We start from the raw sequence: 19,858 nt of genomic DNA on the forward strand, positions 1-19,858 counted from the left end.
TCCAGCCAGAATTAGTACCATGGCATTGTGTTTAATGCTTCAGATTGTACTTGGACTATTTTCAGGCTTCTCAGGGAACTACATTACATTACATTACATTACAGCAAATACACACATGAAACAAATGTTTATCACACTCACATAAAAGATGTTCTTCATACGTAGCTACCTTTCTCTGTCCACTTTTTAAGATGGCCAGTTTGAGCATAACACATTTTCAAGAAAGTATGTTCCTGGAATAGCAAAGCATCCTACTTTTCTGCTTTTTTTCAACGTCCCCAGCACCATACCGTGTATGTCCTCATGGATATTAGTCTCTAACCAGTTATGGTTTTGGGGTTGTGACTCTGGATGGTTTTTGAGAAGACTAAGGATCATAGGTTTAGAGCTAAAAGGACCTTAAAGGTCATTGAGTCTAATCCTTTCATTTTCCAGATGGACAAAGTAAAGTTGAGAAGATTTAAGTAACTTGTCCAGAATCAAACACAGAGCTCCCTCCCTCTAAAATCAGTACGATCCATTGGTTCATCTTTCTTCCTTGTCCAACATTTGATGGGCTATCATAATGAAGACAGATTAGATTTGTTCCCTGTGGTTCTAGAAAGCTGAACTAATATCAATGGATATTTTTTAAAAATCACAAGGTATCATATTTCAACAATTTTAAAGCAGAACCTGCTAAGCTTAGCTTTGTCCAAAAATGGAATGCTTTCTTCATGAATTAAATTCATTATTGTTGCCACTGTGCACCTGAGAAACACAAAGGGGACTGTTTCAGAGAAAATGGGGAAGACATGATGACTTGAATGAACTGATGCACAGTGAAGTGAGCAAGACCAGGAAAACAACTTAGATAATTTTTAAAAAATTGTAAAAACAATGAACTTTGCAAAATATAATTCTAGTCAGTCAACACAATGATTGACCATGATTCGAAGGAAATATTTGCTTCCTGAAAAAGAAATGATAGTCTAAATATGGAGAAATATATACTTTCTAGACATGGTCATATTTCAATTTGTTTTGTTCCATTGTATACATTTGTTACAAGGGTTTTTTCCCTTTTTTTTGTCAAGGGTAGATGCAGTAAATGATTGGGAAAGAAAATAAAATAAATGCTTTTTAATTTAAAAAATAATTTTTAAAAAGTTGTACATTTCTGGTCACTGTTTTTAGATCTTAAAATGCTATATAAATGGGAATGACAAAACATTTTGATGTATTCAAGAGGAAATTGTATGTTTAATTTTTAGGGATGACACAGGGGATTCCTGTTCAGAAACAGCATAGGTTAGATTGACTCTCTCTGAGTGTCCCTCCAAATCTAAAGTTGTATGATTTTGGTTTATGAATCATGTGCATTTTACAAGCAGTATCTGCAAGTCTCTTAGTTTCCCCCAAATTCTTAGGTCTACACATATAAACTTGTGGCCTTTTGAGGTCTGGTGAAAACTACATAGGCACAGTGTCAGACACGCAAATCAGGGATTAATTTGGGAAGAGTTAGCTCTTTAATTGTAACTTGAAAAAACACAAAATAGCTATATGGCCAAGCCTCCCTTCTTTTCTGTACCCCTGAGTCTCTTTATTAATAAGACATGGGAGTAAAAAACTAGGTGAAAGATCCAGTCCAGGTCAATTTAACTTTTATTAAGTGCAGGAGAGAGACAAAGTTGAGATATGACAAAGCCCCTGCCCTCGCAGGGCTTACAGTCTGGTGGGGGAGGACATATACGTATACGAATTACTAATACAATAAGGAAGACAAAGTCATCTGCCAATAGGGGAAAAGGTGGGATGGGAAGTAAGAAATTAAAGAGGAAAAGATTTATGACAATTGTTGTGGGCAACGTGACAGTGAATCTTGTCTACAGCATCAGGGGAGCTCTTGTATGAGAAAACCTCAGAGAATTAGGAGGAATTGGGGGGGCGGGAACTGGAGAGGCCATAGTTGATTAAAAGGATGCTGAGCAGCTAAGGATTGGAAGCTTAAATTAGTAGTGGATTCATTCCTTCAGTAGCTTCATTTTCTCTAGCAGTGCTCAACAGCTTGGGAATGGATGTAGGAAAGTTAGCTTGAAAACTGTTTCCTAGGGCTGAGAATTAGGAGGGTAGGAAAAATGACTGCTTAAGGAAGTAATTCTAGTGGATCCAGAGAATCACTGAAATAAGTTAAGACTGAGAAGGGAGGTAAGTGAAACCATAATATGAGCTGTAGACTGGGACAGGAGGGAGTGGTTGAGGAACTGGAGTGCACGATGAGTAAGGGTTTGGGGAAGGTAGGAAGAGACGGGAATCTGGAACCCAGTGTGATGGTGGTGGGTTCCCCAAGATAGTTAAAGTATGGCCTTGGAAGTCTGAATAAAGTGGGAGTCGAATTGGAAGTCATAGGAGGTGAAGCCTTTGGAGAGCTGTGAGATAGGAGTACATGAATAATAAAGGAACTGGCAGGATGAATCAGTGACGCTGGGTGTCAGTGTTACTGGGGAAGGAGGGAGTGTGTCCTGGAGGTCAGCAGATGACAAACAAGTGGATAGGTGTGAACTTTGATGGAGGAAAGCTTGAGTTATAGTGAGAGAGGTGTGGTCTGGAAGGCGCAAAGGGAGCAAGAGTAACCTGACCCTTCTGAGGTTGTGGGATAGTGAGACCAAGACAGGCCTTTGTGAGGGAAGACAGGGAGATGGGGTGTCCTCAGCACAGCTCGGGTTTCAGTCAATGGGAGCAGAAGGAAGGTTTGAGGAGGAAGGATTTGTTTAGAACAGAGCAGGCGAAAAGGGAGGAATAGAGTGGAAAAGTCAGGGAGCGATGGCAGGGCTGTTCTGGATCAGAAGGGAGTGTAGGATAAGGAGGGCTTGTAATCTGATACTGGCTGGCAAAGACCAGGGAAGTAAGAGGTAGGAAGGAAGACTGAGCAGCATGTTAGCCATTGGGAAGAATGGGACTGGTGAGAGGAGAAATGAGCTGACAGTATGAATAATTAACAGGTCCCAAGGTTTTAATCAGTGTTGAGATGGAATATTGGTGATGCAGAATGTGGCCTCCCTGACCCCACTCCCAGATGTTTTTGAGGTCCTTGAGCTTACATAGTAAAAGAAGCAAAAAAGATGAAATTACATTCCCACCAACCTTCCAGAGGTTCTCGGGGCTTCTGAATGACAGCCTTAGTGCTCCTAGCAAAAAGAAACTGAAGGGGTTAGAGTTCTGCCCTCTCCTGTCTATTCCCAAGAAGATGAGTTTTGGAATCACCTAATCCTGTGAAAAGTGGTTAAAATGTCCAATTTCTGCAGTTGTCCTCCACTCATCCCACCTCTTGGTCCTGTCAATCCCCTGAACACAAAACCAACACCTCTTGCCTCAAATCTTTTCAAATCCCAAATTTAACAACTAGCTCTGGATAGCTGCTGAGTCCAGACCATTTCTCCACTCTGCAGAAGTTATTGTCCTTATTGATCTTCTTCCTACACAGAGGCAATTCAATGATGGTAATCATATTTAGGGTGGGATATTGACTAGTCACTTCCACTAAAGTCTAATGTCTTACAGGGTATGAAAGTGGTCCCCAAGTCCAAGCTCTGGGAGCCACACACCAAGTGGAAAGGCTTTAATTACTGAGCTGGTGATGGACTGTTATCCAAGGATGAGCCTCGCTAAGCTCAAAGAGGCTTAACCCCAGGTGGGCTTCAAGGTAATGAGGTTTTTTGGCCACAGAAACTCTCAAAGGCATCGACTATTACAGTGTACTAAGGAGCTGCAATCTGGGTCAGTGGAGGAGCAACTACACTGATGATTTATGGCCTTGAGAAAAGTATGGACTAACTGAACTGTTTACCAAAAAGGGTCAGCGACGAGAGGAGAGTGCTTACAGCTGTGCTCTACTGAGATCAGCTGAAAGAACTGGGAATGATCAGGCAGGCTAGAGCAGCAGGGGATGGAGCAGGGATCATGATGGCTCCCCCAGTGTGAAGGAATTGTAGCCTTGTTCTTGGTTCTAGAAGCAATGGGTAAAAAACTGCACAGAAGCCGATTTCATCTTTATCTGTGTTATAAAGGAACAAAACTACTCTTTATAATCAGAGTAAAATGGGCTGCTTTAGGAGCTAATGAGCTCCCAGCACTGGACATCTTCAAACAGCACAGGTAATGACAATTTGTTAATTCCTGTAGGGGTCATCCCTGCTCAAATAACGTACTTAGAACCAGTGGGGGTCTCTTCCACTCTATGAGCATTTCTCCATGGGCTTAGCCATCCCCTATAGGGACAAGATCAGAAATAGCTTCTAGGAAAGACCTTGTTCCTTCTTTCTAGGTTCCCTGGGCTTTATCATCTGTCCTCAGGGTCTCCTTTTCATGTAGGGATGGCGTGCCGGGATGAGCAATAGCAGGGCCTGTACCAGAACCTCCACTGACATCTGGAATGGGACAACCACTATGGTGGAAAGGGGTTTCTGGGTTTGGAAGTGCTTAGCAAGGCCAGGGTGGCTGACAACCTTGGAGAAGAATCATTTTAAAATAAGCAGATTATTTCTTAAAAGCTGAGAAATCTTCCATGTACAATTTCCAGAGTTCATTTTCCTATTAGCAGAGGTAACTTCACCTTCTCCCAGAGGGAATATCTCTGGGGAAGCTGCTCCCATCTTCCTTTGCTTCTTTATTTGCTTGCCGAGGAGAATAATAATGGGGCTATAGGAGACAGAACAGAGATGGCTAATGGGGAAATGAAACCCCAAATAAGTAGCAGAGAAGAGAGCATGTCACTTGGCTCAGATACGTGCCAGGGAAATAGAAGAACTGGCAGAAAGGGCCATTGAGATATCAGAGATCTTTGGAAGATTGGCGACAAAGGTACAGGGCAGCTAAGTGATGCAGTGACTAGTGCAGGGCCTGGAGTAAGGAAAACTCTTCTTCCTGGGTTCGAATCCAGGCTCAAGTACTTACTAGCAGTTACTTAACACTGCCTCATCTTTAAAATGAACTGGGGAAGGAAATAGCATTTTTGGCCAAGAAAACCCCAAATGGGGTCAAAGAATTGGGCACAACTGAAAAATGCTTCACAACAACAACAAGAAGAGAAAGGAAGAGGTGATGCTACACAATCTGTAACCCAGTAAATTTGATTTCCTGGCAAAGTTCTAAAATGTAACACTAAAGTGATAGTGATGAGAATGCTCCATGGAAAACAGATTATATCAAGTCAATCTCATTTCCCTTTTTTTGTCAGTGTTGCTATATTAGTAGGTTGGGGAAATGATATAGATATAATTTACCTAGATTTTTTGTTAAGTATTTGACAAACGCTCACATCTTATTCTTGAGGAAAGGATGGGAGAACAGGGGCCAAAGAAGGTGGAGCTGGAGTTGGCTGAATGAGTGGACCCAGAAATAGTTTATTACTGACTGGTTTGATGCCAGCTTGGAGCCAAGTCTTGCCTGGAGTGTCATTTAATATTTTTATTAATGATTTATACAAACGTATAAATATAGAATGCTTACTAGATCTGCAAATAATCTAGGAGAGATAGCCCACATGTTGGATGAATGAGTCAGAATCCAAAACTGACAAGCCAGAACACTGGACTGAATCAGTTTAATAAGAAGAGATTTAATGTTGATAAATGTAAAGTCTTATGATTGGGTTAAAAATCAGTTTTGTAAATATAAGATGAGTGCTGTACTTAGAAGAAATTCATCTAAAAATAACTGGATTTCAGTGCACTGAAGTTATGGATCAACAGGGTGGTTTGATGGCCAAAAAGCTAATGTTGTCTGAGGCTAAGTTAAGAACGGTCTAATTGCTAGAGCTGAGGAGGAGAGGATCCTGTGCTTCTCTGCCAGGACAGGGATATAAGCTAGAGAGAGACCTAGGGCACTTGGATGGTGAAGGATCTTGACTGGGATAATGCCACATGAGGAACCCATGAAAGAAGGAGAGGCAGTTAGCCTGAAGAAGACATAGGAGAGACAGACCAGGCCAGGCCTGGGGGATGAGTGCCTGAAAGGTTTTGGAGGGCTACTACTTAGAACAAAGATTAGACTTTTTCTGTTTGGACCCTGAGAACAAATTCGGGAGCAGGATGGAGAAACAGAGAAGAAAATGTAGGAAACTGCCAGGGAAAACTTCCAAACAATTAGAACTCTCTCAAAGTGCAAGTGGCTGCTTCAGAAGATAGCATTTTGTCCCTCACTGGGGGTATTCAGGCAAAGGTTGAATGACTCCTTGTCAGGGATGTTGGACATGGGATTCTTCCTTAGCTTGAGCTCGGACTAGGAGGGACTTTAAGATTCTGTGTATGCTCCCAGAAATGCCTTTGCTCAGCAAGGGCCACAGGTTCATTCTCCATTTCACCTATGATCACTGCAAATGAATCCAATCTTTCCTTTGAAGGAAACTGCCAGTCTTCTCACTATACCAAAACTCACATAACGGAGCAACTTGGGGCTTCTCTCTTCAAAAACGGCTATTTACCAACTTCTGCTTCCCTAAAGGAAGGCCGTCTGTGGCCACTACCTTAGAGAAAAGGGCTGTACTTCCAGGATGGCTTCCTGTCCCCGCAGAGGCAGGCAAACTGGGAACTGTTAATAGGTAATGATTACTGAATGCACGGACTATTTGGAGAAGCTGAAAGAGGAAGAATGTAACTATGACATCTCTTTCCTCATATCTATTTCTGCATTATTCTGCATGTTAACAAAAAGTAGAAGAAGGCGCTATCAGCTACAGCGGACCGGCCTCGCAGAGGGAGAGACGCTGTCTAACGGGATGGGAAGCTACACCGGTCACCGAGTGGGCTAACTTCCACACTTACAATTAACCCTCCAGCCTTGATTCACTCCAGACCCTGGAAGTTGCGTTTCCTTAAAGTGCCCAGCTCTCCTGTCTCCTCCAATCTGTTTCCCAGAACTGCCTCTTTGGAATACAGGTGTGTTTCCTCTGGTTCTTGGTTGCTGTCAAGGGGGAACATCATGTTCTCTGCTAGAACAGCAGGATCATCTTCTTCATGCTGACAGCAAGGACACTCTAATTTCTGAGGGCTTGGAGGCAGGACACTAAAGCTGACAGCCTTGTCTTTCTGGGTTTGGAAGTCCTGACTGATCTCCCCCAGGTCAGCTGGGAGACTCTCACAGCACAAATGATCATCCTCTTCCTCTAGCCCCCCAATTCTTTCCGCTATCTCTTCAGCAGAGGCTTGGTTCAAGTCAGGGTAGTCCACTAGGATTGTATCTGGCCTTTGCTTGACACAGTCTGAAAGGTCATAAATGGGATAGGTCTCTTCTGGGTAGCCTACACAGAAAGACAGAATAAAGTATCTTGAAGTATCCTTTCAAGAAATAAAACAGGGTTAAAAGAAAAAATTCAGAGAAGGCAGCCAGCCTGAAAAATCCTTTCGAGAAGCTTACAGATGATCCTAATGGTTTTGAAGTTTCACTTGGGCAAATGCTCAGCAATTTGGTTGACTGTCCAAATGCTCTCAGAAACACAAACCCAATTCAGATAAAAATACCTTCCTGAGCATGGAGAACTAGAAAATGGGTTTATAAATGACTCTGCACTCAGGACGATATGCTTTGGCATCTCTGTTTCAATTCTCCCTCCTCCCAAAACACACACACACACAGTGCTTCCTTTTGAAGGACTGAAGATGAAGATTAAACAAATAGCTAAACCCTTCCACTTGAAGAATTACTCCAACCACCAGCTGAAGGAGGCAGAGCTAATGTTTACAGTTTATATTTGGAACCATTTAAGAGCCGGGAGAAGAAGACAACACTTTGTGTTAGAAACATAATTGAAATAGTTGGTGAGCGTCAGGTATAGAGCAAGATGTGCTTGAGATTCTGGATGACAAGCGCCATCCTTTCCAAAGACAGAATTCCCATTGTCGATTTCTTTGCCTTCACAAAATAGAACAAAAGAACAGAACCCACCCGGTAAATAAAATAGGGACTGCGGGAGGTGTGGTGCTGAATCCCAGCTCTGATAATGAGAAAAAACAAAAATGTTGCCAAATTAAGGAAAGTAATGAAATAAATCTATGTCAGCCAAGCCCCAGCCCGAGAGGCAGATGGGCTGGGCTGTAGCTCCTGTGCCAAGGCTGGCAGCAGGACTCACGCTTGCTGCACAATGTGAAAAGCTGGAGAATTCAAAATCCATTTGCACATTATTATAATTGGTAAACTCAACCTTAATGTAAAACATTCTCAGCCTGCGCATCCTGAATAGGAGGCCTCTTTCAGGGCCTGTAAAGGCTTTTTCTTTGCTAAAAGGTAACAGAAAATTAGGAGGAAGCTTTACCTTCCCAGTCCTCCATGTAAGGAGCTTCCTCAGCTTCTTTCTCAGGAGAGGGGCTGTCGAGGAGTTTTCCCTCCTTCATGACCCTGGTGATTTCTCGGAGTTGCTGCAATAACCGTTTTTCCTGGTCTGAAGTCACATTCTGTGCCCTGCTCGGAGGGGTCAGATACAACACAGTTATTTGCTAAATCCCAATGAGCACTGATTGCCCTACTGCCCCTTACAGAGACCTGCCCCTGGTCTAGCATGGAAGTGCTCAAAGACAGGAGGGGATTGATTATTGGCCATGGTAATCACCTGCCTTACTTAAAGATGCCTTTCTCTCCACAAAAGAACAGAGGAAAGCATCTTAGGTTGTTCCCACACGTGTCCCTGGATTCATGGGCCCACCAGGAACCAACCGTCTAAGGTACAAACAAGCTAACAAATTCCAATGAGACTATTCCTGGCCCGGCCCAGCAGCCCCCATGGGGCTAACTTTCTCACCCTCTTAATGAGTGGAAGTGATGCCCTTGGTAACTGGCCCTTTCTGACATTCTGGGCCAGGCTGCTTTAGGGCCAACTTCTCCAAGTACCAGGTGGCTGGCCAGTGAAGAGTCAGTGTCCCAGCCCAGGGCCTCCCAAGCCAACGAGACATTGGCAAGTTTTTAAGTGTTGCTCTCTGTGATGGCCACGGGAGGGAGACCTTTCCTCTTATAATCCTCTCCCAGATGCAGGCCGGCGCATGCTAGCGTTCGCAGAACTGGAAGGGAGCTCCGAGATGTCCAAACGCAGAGTCTCTCATTTTGTTCTTGGTGAAACTGATCCCCGCAGTGGAGAGCTGTCTTCCCCGAGATCACTCAAGCCTGGCTCGGTGTTCAGCACTCTGCTGCGACGTACAGGTCACTGTCTCCCTGATATGCCGGGACCAGAGAAACAACCATCTAGACCCAGCCTGCTCAGCCTAGCCCACAAGAATGGAAATGGCATCCGGGCTCTGGTGCTGCCGGGATCTTTTACAAACGGGGAGAAAAGGGGCAGTAGGATATGGTAGGAGGGCTAATGGAATTGGGGTAGGGGAGGGCGGAAAGTCTGGATTCCAGTCTTGCTTTTATACTTTGTTTCCTTTGGACAAGTAAGTAGCTCAGTGACTAAGTCACCAGACTTGGAGTTAGGGAGATCTGAGAGCAAATCAGTTCAATTCAACATGTTTATTAAGTATCTACAAAGCACAAGGCATTGCAGTTGGTGTAGAGACTTTGTGCCGGCTTTAATACGTCTAGTTCAGATCAGGTTCCATGACGATTTCCTTAAAATGTCTCAATTCAAAAACAGTAAAGAGCGTTTTGAATTTCTGCAATTTTGTCAGTTTCCTCCTCTTTTCATTTGGTTGCTAATTATTAATAAGCATAATTCCAGATACGATACTAGATGACGGGAATGCAAAGGCAAAAATAAAACAATATTTGTCCTTATGGGATTTACATTCTGGTGGTAGGGAGAGCGTGTGGATTGGAAGAGGAAGACACGCAATACATACATATTAGTGTATGTGCATATATGAAAACATTAATACATAAAATAAATACAAGATAATTTTTTGAGGAGAAACACTGACATCTAGGAAAGGCATAAGAAAAAGTCCAAGTTGGAGCTTTGAAAGAAACTAAGGATTCTAAGGTAAGCAGGAAGTATAGTGAGATGCACTCTTCTCATAAGCTTGGAAATGCATGGAAAGGGATGATAGGAATAAGGAATAGCAAGAAGACCAGTCTGGCCAGACCAAAAACTATGTGAAGGGGAGAGATTATTAGAGTGATACCCTATTTATCAGGAGGCTAGATTCTTGGCTGTCTCTACCTTCCCCAACACTGGTCCTAACCAGAAATGCATGAGGCAGTCTGAGAGCTACTAAAAAGGGCATCATAAAACCCCTGTGTTTTACTCTTCAAGTGGCTTTTTCCTTATTTAGAAACACTGACTAAACCATTATTAACATAAGATTCTCTCTCTCTCTCTTTTTTTTTTTTTTTTGGTGAGGTGATCAGTATTAAGATTCTTAACATGATTGGTGGTCTGGTTTCCAGCTAACAGGAAATCTGGAAGAGCCAACTAGAAGGGGAAAGGAAGGGGTACCAGAGGTAGATAGGAATAATGGCAACAAAAGTCATGAATAAAAAGTAGTAGTATGGGGAAAAAAATAAAAAAGCTCAGTTCTGTATTACTCCACAATACAATAAGAGTCTAAACATGATTATTCTGAATCATTAATGAATGGTTGGATTCTATTCAGTATGCTCTGTTTAAGAAGTACTTAGATTTCAATAAAAATAACTAAACAAAAAAAAAACGGTTGTTATTTAGAAAGGTATTTGCCATCTGGAAAAATTAAAGGGCTTGGTAAGATAATGCTAACAAATGAGAGATGATTGTTTTGTTAATATGAATGTTTGGTGAATAGGATAGCAGACACAGCATTTCCAGCTCACCTCAAGTGAAGTAATCAATTTTACTTTTTCTGTTTTCTTTCTCCCAAAGATCTCTTAAAATGCTTCCACAGTCTTGGGAGAGGTGCCATGTAAAATGCCAAGATTGACTCTCCCATGAATTGAAGGATTTCCCCAGAGAATGCTGAGGATATTATGGACTCAGGCACATCAAGGAAGACCTCTAAAAGGCAAGAGGTCGAGGGAGTTGAAGTGATATTAGTCAACTCTAACATATTCTAGGTCATTTACCTTCAAAAGTGATACTACATTTCAACAAACACTTTTTTTCTGAATGATCCATGCTAAAGATAGTTTTCTGTTTTCTAAAATGATCTCATACAAGAAAATGTCTACTTTCTGAATCAGGTTAGATTCAAACATGAGTCTTCAAAAGAAAACCTAACAGTTCTAGCCTCTAGAAATGTGGCCAACAGCTTCTGAGGTGATCTATCACTTAAGAACTTGATTTTGCTTATGAAAACTCCTTTGGGATTTGTGTTTCACACTCAGGCTAGAAGAACTTTGCAATTAAATCATCTAAAACAATTTTTATTTTTTCCAGGAATGTCAATCATACAATTCAACCAGTTTTGCTAATAGGTCAGATATTCAAATTTCCATTTCCATTTATACTTTGTATTTCCATTTATACAAACATTTATTAAGTATCTGTCATATGTAAGGCACTAGAAGAGATAAAAAGATAAGACATAGAACTTGACCTCAAGGAACTTATTAACTAGTGAAGAAAAGGAAAAAATCTAGTAGTGATGACTCTGGACTCATTCTTAGAGATTGATGAAGGCTTACATCTTGCCCTCAGGATTCCAGTGAGTACCCTTGAAGGATTATGGGTGTCTGATGCTTTTGATATGAACCCTCATTCTGGTGTTGTCTTCTCACTATTAACGACTAGCTATCAGTGCCTCAGTTTCACTTGGTTAACAGAATTGTTGTGAGGATCAAATGGAATAATTGTAAAGTACTTAGCACAGTGCCTGGTACATAGTAAGTGCCATATAAATTTTAGCTCTTATTATTACTAACATTAATTAGTTTTTACAAAGGGATATTTATTTTGAAGATATAATGGGTACAGAAGTACCTATATCTCCTCACTTTCTGCATCTCTAACCCCTGAAAAGTGTAACTTCCTCTGGGAGAGTTCAGACCCAGCAGTGTTTCCAAGTAGCACCGGTCCTGTCAAGTTCACATCCAGTTGCAACACTGGAAAATTTGAACCCAGCTACCCTGCATTAGTCCCCAAAGACTCTACTCCCAGGGCTCTTGGTGACTGAATCTCCAGACCATTCAAAGCTCCCAATATCATGGTCACCTGTAGTCTCCTTTGCTGGATGCATGCAGCCTAGCACGAAGGATTCAGACCCCCAGACCCAGTCATTCATGCTCCCAATTTCCCCAAGAAGCAGCCTTTACATGTCACCAGGCTTTTATGGATGCAGGCTCCCCAGCTTCCTCCTCCCTCCAGGGAATCGCATCAGCCGAGCACTGCAATGTCTGCTCACCAGCCCTGTTACACCTGCATGGTGAAAACTAGACATCACAAGTTCTAGGTCTGAGTTCTGGTTCTGCCTCTAAATCACTATGTGATCTGGGCAAATCACTTCTTTCTGAGCCTCAGCTTCCTCATCTACAAAACAAGGGATCCCTATGGTTTCAGCGAGGAAGAAAACCACATGATTCCATTCATTTAACAGTGCTCAATATGAACAAAGCACTAGGCTGAGATAGGATGTGTGTGTATGTGTGTGTGTGTGTGTGAGCACACACACAAAGATAAATAAAACATAATTGATCCTTGTAACAATGACTTTACTGGCTAGCAGGGGTAGGAGAAGCTCTCCACTTTATATAGAAGTGCTTAATTCACTTTTGCTTTATGAATGTGTGAGAGTCATTACCACTTGTGCTTCTGAGCTCTAAACTGCCAAATCCCCACGGAGAACGGGTACTAAGGGAAGTATAAAACCCTCTATTTACATTGAGGTTGTAGATATGTATTCATTTATACAATGAGTGCTGTTAATCAGCAAGAGGGACTAAGAATCAATGCAAGGGGGCAAATCTGACCTCACAGGTGCGGCTGAAATGAAACCTGTAACTGGAATAAGAGTCTGACTGGATCTGTCTCATTCAACAGAAACGTGACAGGCACAAGAGCAGGATGGGATGGCTGTGGGCACCGGGTCGAGAAGTCCAGGAATTAAAGAGGGAACGTGGTAGAGACATTTGTTAGAGCTCTCCCCCTCCCCAAACACAGCAACTAATAATCTCTTAACTTGTCTCAAAATTAAAATGTCAAGATTCAAAGACTGACTCCATGTGAAAGGCAAAACCTAAAGACTCATGGGGACAGGGCCCTGCCTTCGTCTGGACACCAGGTTAGAACAGGTGAGGGCTCCAGACGCACGGGAAGCACTCTCAGCTAAATCCTATCGACGGAATAAAAAAACTTGTCTAGAGGAGCTGGCCGGCAGGGAGTAGTTAGCCCCCAGGCCCCAGCATCATCATCATCTTGTGATTTCTTCAAGCCTGGTCCTGGGAGGCCTGAGAAAAAAGGATTCTTTCCTTCTCATGGATGGGAACTATATGTTGTTATTATTACATGGTCATGTACAAGTTGTATGGAATGTCTTTGAAGGCCTGGGATCAACACTGGCTGGACAAACAGAGGCCAGTGGGTAAAGTCAGTAACAGGACAGAGACATAGATATTTCAGTAGACTCAGTGGTTTCTACCCATACCCACTATTCTACAGTAGTTAGTGGAGTGGGAGGGGGAGGGGGAGGTAGACAGGATCACTGTGGGCTGGAAGGGGATATAGACTTGGCATAGAAAAGGGCCAAAAAGCTGGGTTTCAGTATAGGCAAGGATTCAGGTCTGTCCCCTAAAAAGTATTTTTGGTGGCCATTCTTGCCACCAGCCCAACCCAAAGGCACAGCCTTTGTGACTTGTGACTTGACTGGGGGTATCATAGGGAACAATCACAGTTCTGTAAGCCTACTAAAATGTCTATCAAAATCACCTTTTATTAAACATTAAAAATACAAAAAATTTAAACAAAAACCCCATAAAAATAATTTTTAAAAAATCCAAACTTAATCAACACAAAGATGATTACTTTCATTTACACAAACAGAAAGAAGGAATTATAGATGGAACTGCAATGCTTTATTGTGTAAAGTTTGTTTTTCTTTTCAAGTACATATTAAATTCATCATTCATCAAAATTGTCCTGTGTATCTGGATTTCTTTTTTCTTTTATATTCTCAGCATTTCAAAATGTTTCAACTACTCTTTCTTTCTTTCCTCCTTCCCTTCCTCCTTTCCTCCCTCTTTTCCTTTCTTTGTTTCTTTCCTTCCATTCATCCTTCCTCCTCCTTTCTCTGTCCCTCCTTCCTTCTCTCTCTCTCCTCTTTCTTTCCTTCCCTCTCCTTTTCTTTTTCTTTCTTTCCTTCCCTCTCCTTTTCTTTTTCTTTCTTTCTTTCTCTTTTTCTCCCTTCCTTCTTTCCTCCCTCTCTTCACTTCCTTCTTTCCCCTCCTTCCCTCTCTCCCTCCTTCTCTCTCTCTCTCTCTTTCTCTCTCTCTCTCTGTCTCTGTCTCTTTCTTTCCCCCAGTCCCATTTCCTTTCTTGCCGTCTTTACTATTGAAAAATAAAACAAAACAAATACACATAATGAAGAAAAACAAATTCTCACATTGACTGGATACAATAAATACAAATAAAAAGCCCATCTCATCTTGGTCAGAAGAAGGTGCCTTATTTTCTATTTCTCTGTCCCCACCTGTTTTCATCATTATCATTATCTATCCTGCATTACTGCAAAAGCTTCCTTTGAAAGTACTTCTCTGTAGACTTCATTCCTATAACAACAGAAACTTCTTCTCTAATGATTGCACAAAATATAAATATTGAACTTAAACTGTTCTATTATGTTCTGTTGAACATAATTATAATGATCTGCGTATCCTTCCTGTAGATAAACAAAATGCAAAGGTTAGAAGGGACCCTGTCATTTAACGAAGAAGATGCAGGCCAGAATGAGGAAGGGACCCTGATTCGACAAGCTGCATTATGCAGGTGATTTCTGCTTTCAAAAGCAATGAGTTTGAAGACAACTTGTATTTTGAAGATGACATCTGAGTATACATTATATTCCATAATTAAGCACAATTCTGAATGCATAACTGCTGTCTTTATTTGGATGTTTATAGAAATCATCATATGATGGAGTAATGGTGGTGGGAAGAAAAGTCCATGTCTTTCAATCAATTTTTTCATAAGCAGACCAGTGAGAAACAAAGTGGTATAGGGGAGGTGGGGGGTTTCCTGTAAGGATGCCAATAAAAGCTTACATTTACATAAAAGTTTTATGGAATCAAAAATGTTATTTTAGCCTCTTCACCACATCCCCACATGAAAGGAATTATCATCCCCATTTGACAGATGAGGAAACTGAGGCTTGGGAAAATGTTCTGTCTACAGCACGGTCCCACATAAGGACTTTAAATCCATCACTCTTTCCCAGAATCTGCAGCATGGTCTTGCGCTGGGAAATATAGAGCATTGCCCTCCTCATGTCTAGCCATGGTCTGGAGGAATAGTGAGAAGCATCGTTCGAATTCCCTGTGAGTATTCTATGATCTGCTCACTGTGAGCGGCCCCTCTTTGACTTTTCCACTTTGACGTGGATTTGCTGGGTAAGAATGTCTGAGTCCAAAATGTGTGGGCCAGGGAATTTTCTTTTTCGGCTCTTATTTCTATTGTACTGAATGGGCTGCCTTTTCTTTTCATATTTATTCTATTTATCTGTTGTGGCAGAATGCTGTGTGTGCACTAACTGTGAGATGGTGGCATCCCGAGATCCTACCTGGTCCTTCAGGTTCCTCTGCCTGATCAGATCCTTCTCATTAAACACATCTCCTGTACTTGGAGGGCAGGCAAAGAAGGGTCTTTAATTTATAGCCTGTCTGGATATACTCGCAATCCTTTGAAGTCCCTACACTGATGTTTCCTCCATAATAACAAGGTTTGTGCTTGAAATTCCAGAAATGTTCCATTTCAGAAACTGATGTTAACCTAGAGATGGATTAAAGGATTTTTTTTAATATTATCTAATAATACTTTTCAGACTTAAGACAGATTTTTGCCTGTGAGCTCTAAAGCTCTGTACAAATTTTTAAATAATGAAGCCTCTGCAAACTCTTAAAAGATAGGTATCATGCAGCATGTAGCTGAGCTAAGGCACAGTCTGCTTAAGTGAATAGCCTTAGGACACAACAACTAAGTAAAAAGACTTAGAAATGGAAGCCTAGGTGTACTAATTTCTACTTTTATGATATATGAATTGTCCCTCATTACTTTGTACCTTATATAATGAAAATCAACCTCTTCATCAAAAATGTTTGGCCCAGACCACAAAATATATGAAAGAAAATGTGCCATTTTCCCCATCATAAGATGATGCAGGCTCACAGCACATGGGGGAAGTCAAGGTCAGGAGCTGTGGGGCTGGGCCTGGGCCTCAGACTTTGTTTGGAGGCTTTAAAGAGGATTTCTATCCACAAAGTATTTATATTATATAAGCTCCTTTTAGCGCCATTAGAGACCACTCCCAGGGCAGTGAGATAGCTCAGTGGATACAGCCTGGACCTGGATTCTGAAAGACCTGTTCAAATGAGACCTCAAACAGCTAGTATCTATGGGACCTGTGTCCCTCTGTTTCCTCATCTGTAAAATGAGCTGGAGAAGGAAATGGTGCCTCCCTCCATGACCAAATGAAGCCATGGAAAACTGGGCACAGCTCAATAACCAGAGACCAACTCTACCTTCCGTAATTTTCAACTTTACTGATTAGCTATAGACTTCAGCTTTCCTTAATACCACCTTAGCCCCAAGATCCATAATTTCTGTGAATGTCTGATTAATGACAAGAGCTCACCTGCTTGATGGTGACCTGCCTCCTGATGACTCATTTGGCCGAGTGTAAGATGTCCTGTGAGCCTGTGAATTCTAAAACGGCCAAAGAAGAGGTTTCTCCAGACTTTCTTTCATGCAGGGCTTGAGCCAACATGCTTGTCAAAGAAGGTACTTAATCGATGCTTGTTGAATTAAGTAATCTACTTTAATATAAGAATACTTACTTCTCTACCAAACTTACTTCTCTAAAAGCTAGACTCACCTACATAACACAATTCATTATTACATGAATTGGGGAATTAGCCTGGTCCTATCCCAAACACCCATGTACAATTAGTCTTTAAAGTGAAGCATTAGTCCTGGTTTGTAATATCAAAAAGTGTTCCAACAAAATGCATTAGCCTTAATTTTTCCTCTAGGCATCTATAGCTCAAGTTTTTCAAAGCACTTAAGTCATCTCATTATCTCTCCTTTTAGAGATTCTTTAAAATGTCCTGAAAATCCAAGCTTACTAAGTTTATTAATATACTATGATATTTTTATATGTAAGAGATATATATGCATTTGAGGAAAGAACTTTGTAAATCTCACAGAACCACATTAATGGCAACCCAATGGATATCTGGTATGCTTTTAAACAGATTCCATTTGTTTTGTGGGAGCCACAGCAAGACTTCAAATAGAAAGTTGCTTGCTTCAAGATTTAAGAACTGTTTATTCAAAGAATCACAGAACAATGGGTGACATTTACAGAGTTCCAGAAGCCTTACAAGCTGCCATACATGCATCACCTCATTTGAGATCTGCAACAAGTCTCCAAGGAAGGTGACATGCTGTTCTCCCAGTCAGCCAGGTGTGAAACCTTGCTGCTGTTCTTGACACTCCATACATCTAACTAATTGCCAGACCTTGCCGTTGTTACCTCCACAGCCTCTTTGGCACATGTACTGTTCTCTACACCTACAAAATCACCACTATGTTCAAGCCTTTATCACCTTTTGCTTGAACTGTTGCAACAGCCTTCTACTCGGTCTTCTTCTCTTGGATCTATTCCCTATTCTGCTCCCAAAGCATTTTCCCCCAAAGCATCAGTCTGACTATCCCACTCCCTTCCACAGGAAGCCTCAGTGGAGCCTTTTTAACACCAGAATCAGTTTAAACTCCTGTGATTGGTGTTTCAAATTCTTCACTTCCTGGTCCTAATCTGATTTTCCAGAAATTACATTTTTGATCCCCTTCAAGCTCCGTATGACCCAAAATGGAGTTCTTATTGCTCCTCATCTAGTACAGTTCAATTCCCATCACCATACTTTTGTATGCTATGTGCCTTGTCCAGAATGTACTCCCTCATACTTTCCCCTCTTAGGTTCTCTAGTCTTCTCCAAAGCATACTTTAAGGACGACTTTTTAAAATAGATAAGGCTTTGCCTGATTCCCTTGACTGCTGGTACCTCCGCCTCCATTTTATTCTCTATGACTATCTGTCTATATACTATATACGTGCACATACTTATACATGCAAGTACACCTTTCCTCTACTACAATAATAGTGCTCATATAAAATAACATTTATATAGTGCTCACAGTGTGCCAGCCTATGCTAGTGCTTCACACTCACCAGCTCATTTGGTCCTCATGACAACTTTGGGAAATAAATGCTGCTATTATTTCCATCTTTGGGGTGGAGAAAATGAAGGCAAAAAGAAGTAAAGGATTTGCCCAGCTGTCACAACTAGGAAGTGTCTGGGGCTGGTTCTGAATATGGTGCTTCCTGACGCTAGGCCCAGCACTCTGCCTGCTAAGCCACCCAGCTGCCCTTTGGAAGGTGAACTCCTTGAAGGCAGAGATGATTTTATTTCCTGGCATCCTCAGCATCTTTATCAGGATCCAGCACTCAGAAGGCATTTAATAAATGCTTTCTGATTGATCACCATCCCCCTTTACAATGGAGCAAACTTAGGCCAATATCACACAATAAGTAATGAAGCTAGGATGTGAATTTAGTTCAACGCATGACATCTCTCTGCTGATATCCATCACAAACACATACCTAGGCTCTTCTAGAACAGTTTCAATACCGTGGACCTCATTATCCCATAAGACAGCCCACAGTTCCATTGTGGACCTCCCTATGTGGAGGATGGGGATGGGATAGATAACTCCTTCTTATGTATCAAATAAGATAATATCTGTAAATTATAACTGTACATAGTGGATGCTTAATAAGTGCTTATTTCCTTTCTTTCCTATAATTTTACCTATTGATCCTAGTTCTGCCTCCTGTGGCCTGCCTCTTCTACTAATTCCTCTTCCTGACAGTCCTTTATACATTTCAAGATAACAATTCTATTTCTCCCAAGTTTTCATCCTCCCTGGCTGAACTCACCTACTCTTTAACCAATTCTTCTAGGAAATGGCTTCTGGTCCCTTCCCCATTCTTATCATTTGGGGGTACTGCTGCTGGAGAAAAGGCTAGGGCTCTAGGCCAGGAGTCAGGAGGGCCTGAGTTCAAATCCATCCCTTAGGCAAGTGCCTTAACCCACTTGCCTCAGTTTCCTCACCTATAAAATGAGCTGGAGAAGAAAATGGTCAACTGTTCCAGAATCTTTACCAGGAAAACCCCAAATGAGCTCATGGAGAGTCAGACATGCCAGAAAATGACTGGAAAACAACAAATCTGAAAAGAGAGTAGCTAGGGGCAGCTGGGGAACACAGTGGTTAGAGCACTGGTCTAGGAGTCAGGAGGGCCTGAGTTTAAATCTTGACACTTACAAGCTGTGTGACTCTGGGCAAGTCATTTAACCTGGACTCCAGAAGAAGCAGGAGAAGGAAAAGGAGAAGGAGAAGGAAGAAAGAAAGGAAGAAACAAGAAAGAAAAAAAGAAAAGGAGGAATAAAGACAGAAAATGGAGCAGCCAGAACTAAATGCAATAGAGCGGTAGAGAATAATAGAGCAGCAGAAGTTATGTGAGTACTCAATTAAAATCCTTGTCTTTTGTTTTTTCATCAATTGATGCTCTAGCCAAGTCTCTACTATTGCGCAGTTTTTTGAGACCTACTTAATAAGCCAGAGTGGAAAGTCATTTTACCTTCTCCTCTAGCAAGAAGACCGACCCATATCTAAAGTGCATAGTTGGTAATAACCTCCCAAAGGAAGACAAAC

The 19,858-nt window shown here is 41.6% G+C and overlaps 1 protein-coding gene across 1 annotated transcript in view; it reads right to left on the reverse strand.

Annotated features, from left to right (window-relative positions):
* Positions 1 to 1,629: 1,629 nt before the first annotated feature.
* The window catches only part of RIC3 (RIC3 acetylcholine receptor chaperone), a 39,033-nt gene continuing 20,804 nt past the window's right edge, over positions 1,630 to 19,858 (reverse strand). The window contains exons 5-6 of the mRNA XM_051963968.1: positions 8,291 to 8,436; positions 1,630 to 7,279 (exon numbers count right to left, since the gene is read on the reverse strand). Coding sequence (XP_051819928.1) covers positions 6,825 to 7,279; positions 8,291 to 8,436 — 601 coding nt within the window. The 3' untranslated portion in view covers positions 1,630 to 6,824. The remainder of the gene's footprint in view (positions 7,280 to 8,290; positions 8,437 to 19,858) is intronic.

This window comes from Antechinus flavipes, chromosome 6 (genome assembly GCF_016432865.1).
Source record: "Antechinus flavipes isolate AdamAnt ecotype Samford, QLD, Australia chromosome 6, AdamAnt_v2, whole genome shotgun sequence".
In the NCBI taxonomy this organism is placed as follows: domain Eukaryota; kingdom Metazoa; phylum Chordata; class Mammalia; order Dasyuromorphia; family Dasyuridae; genus Antechinus; species Antechinus flavipes.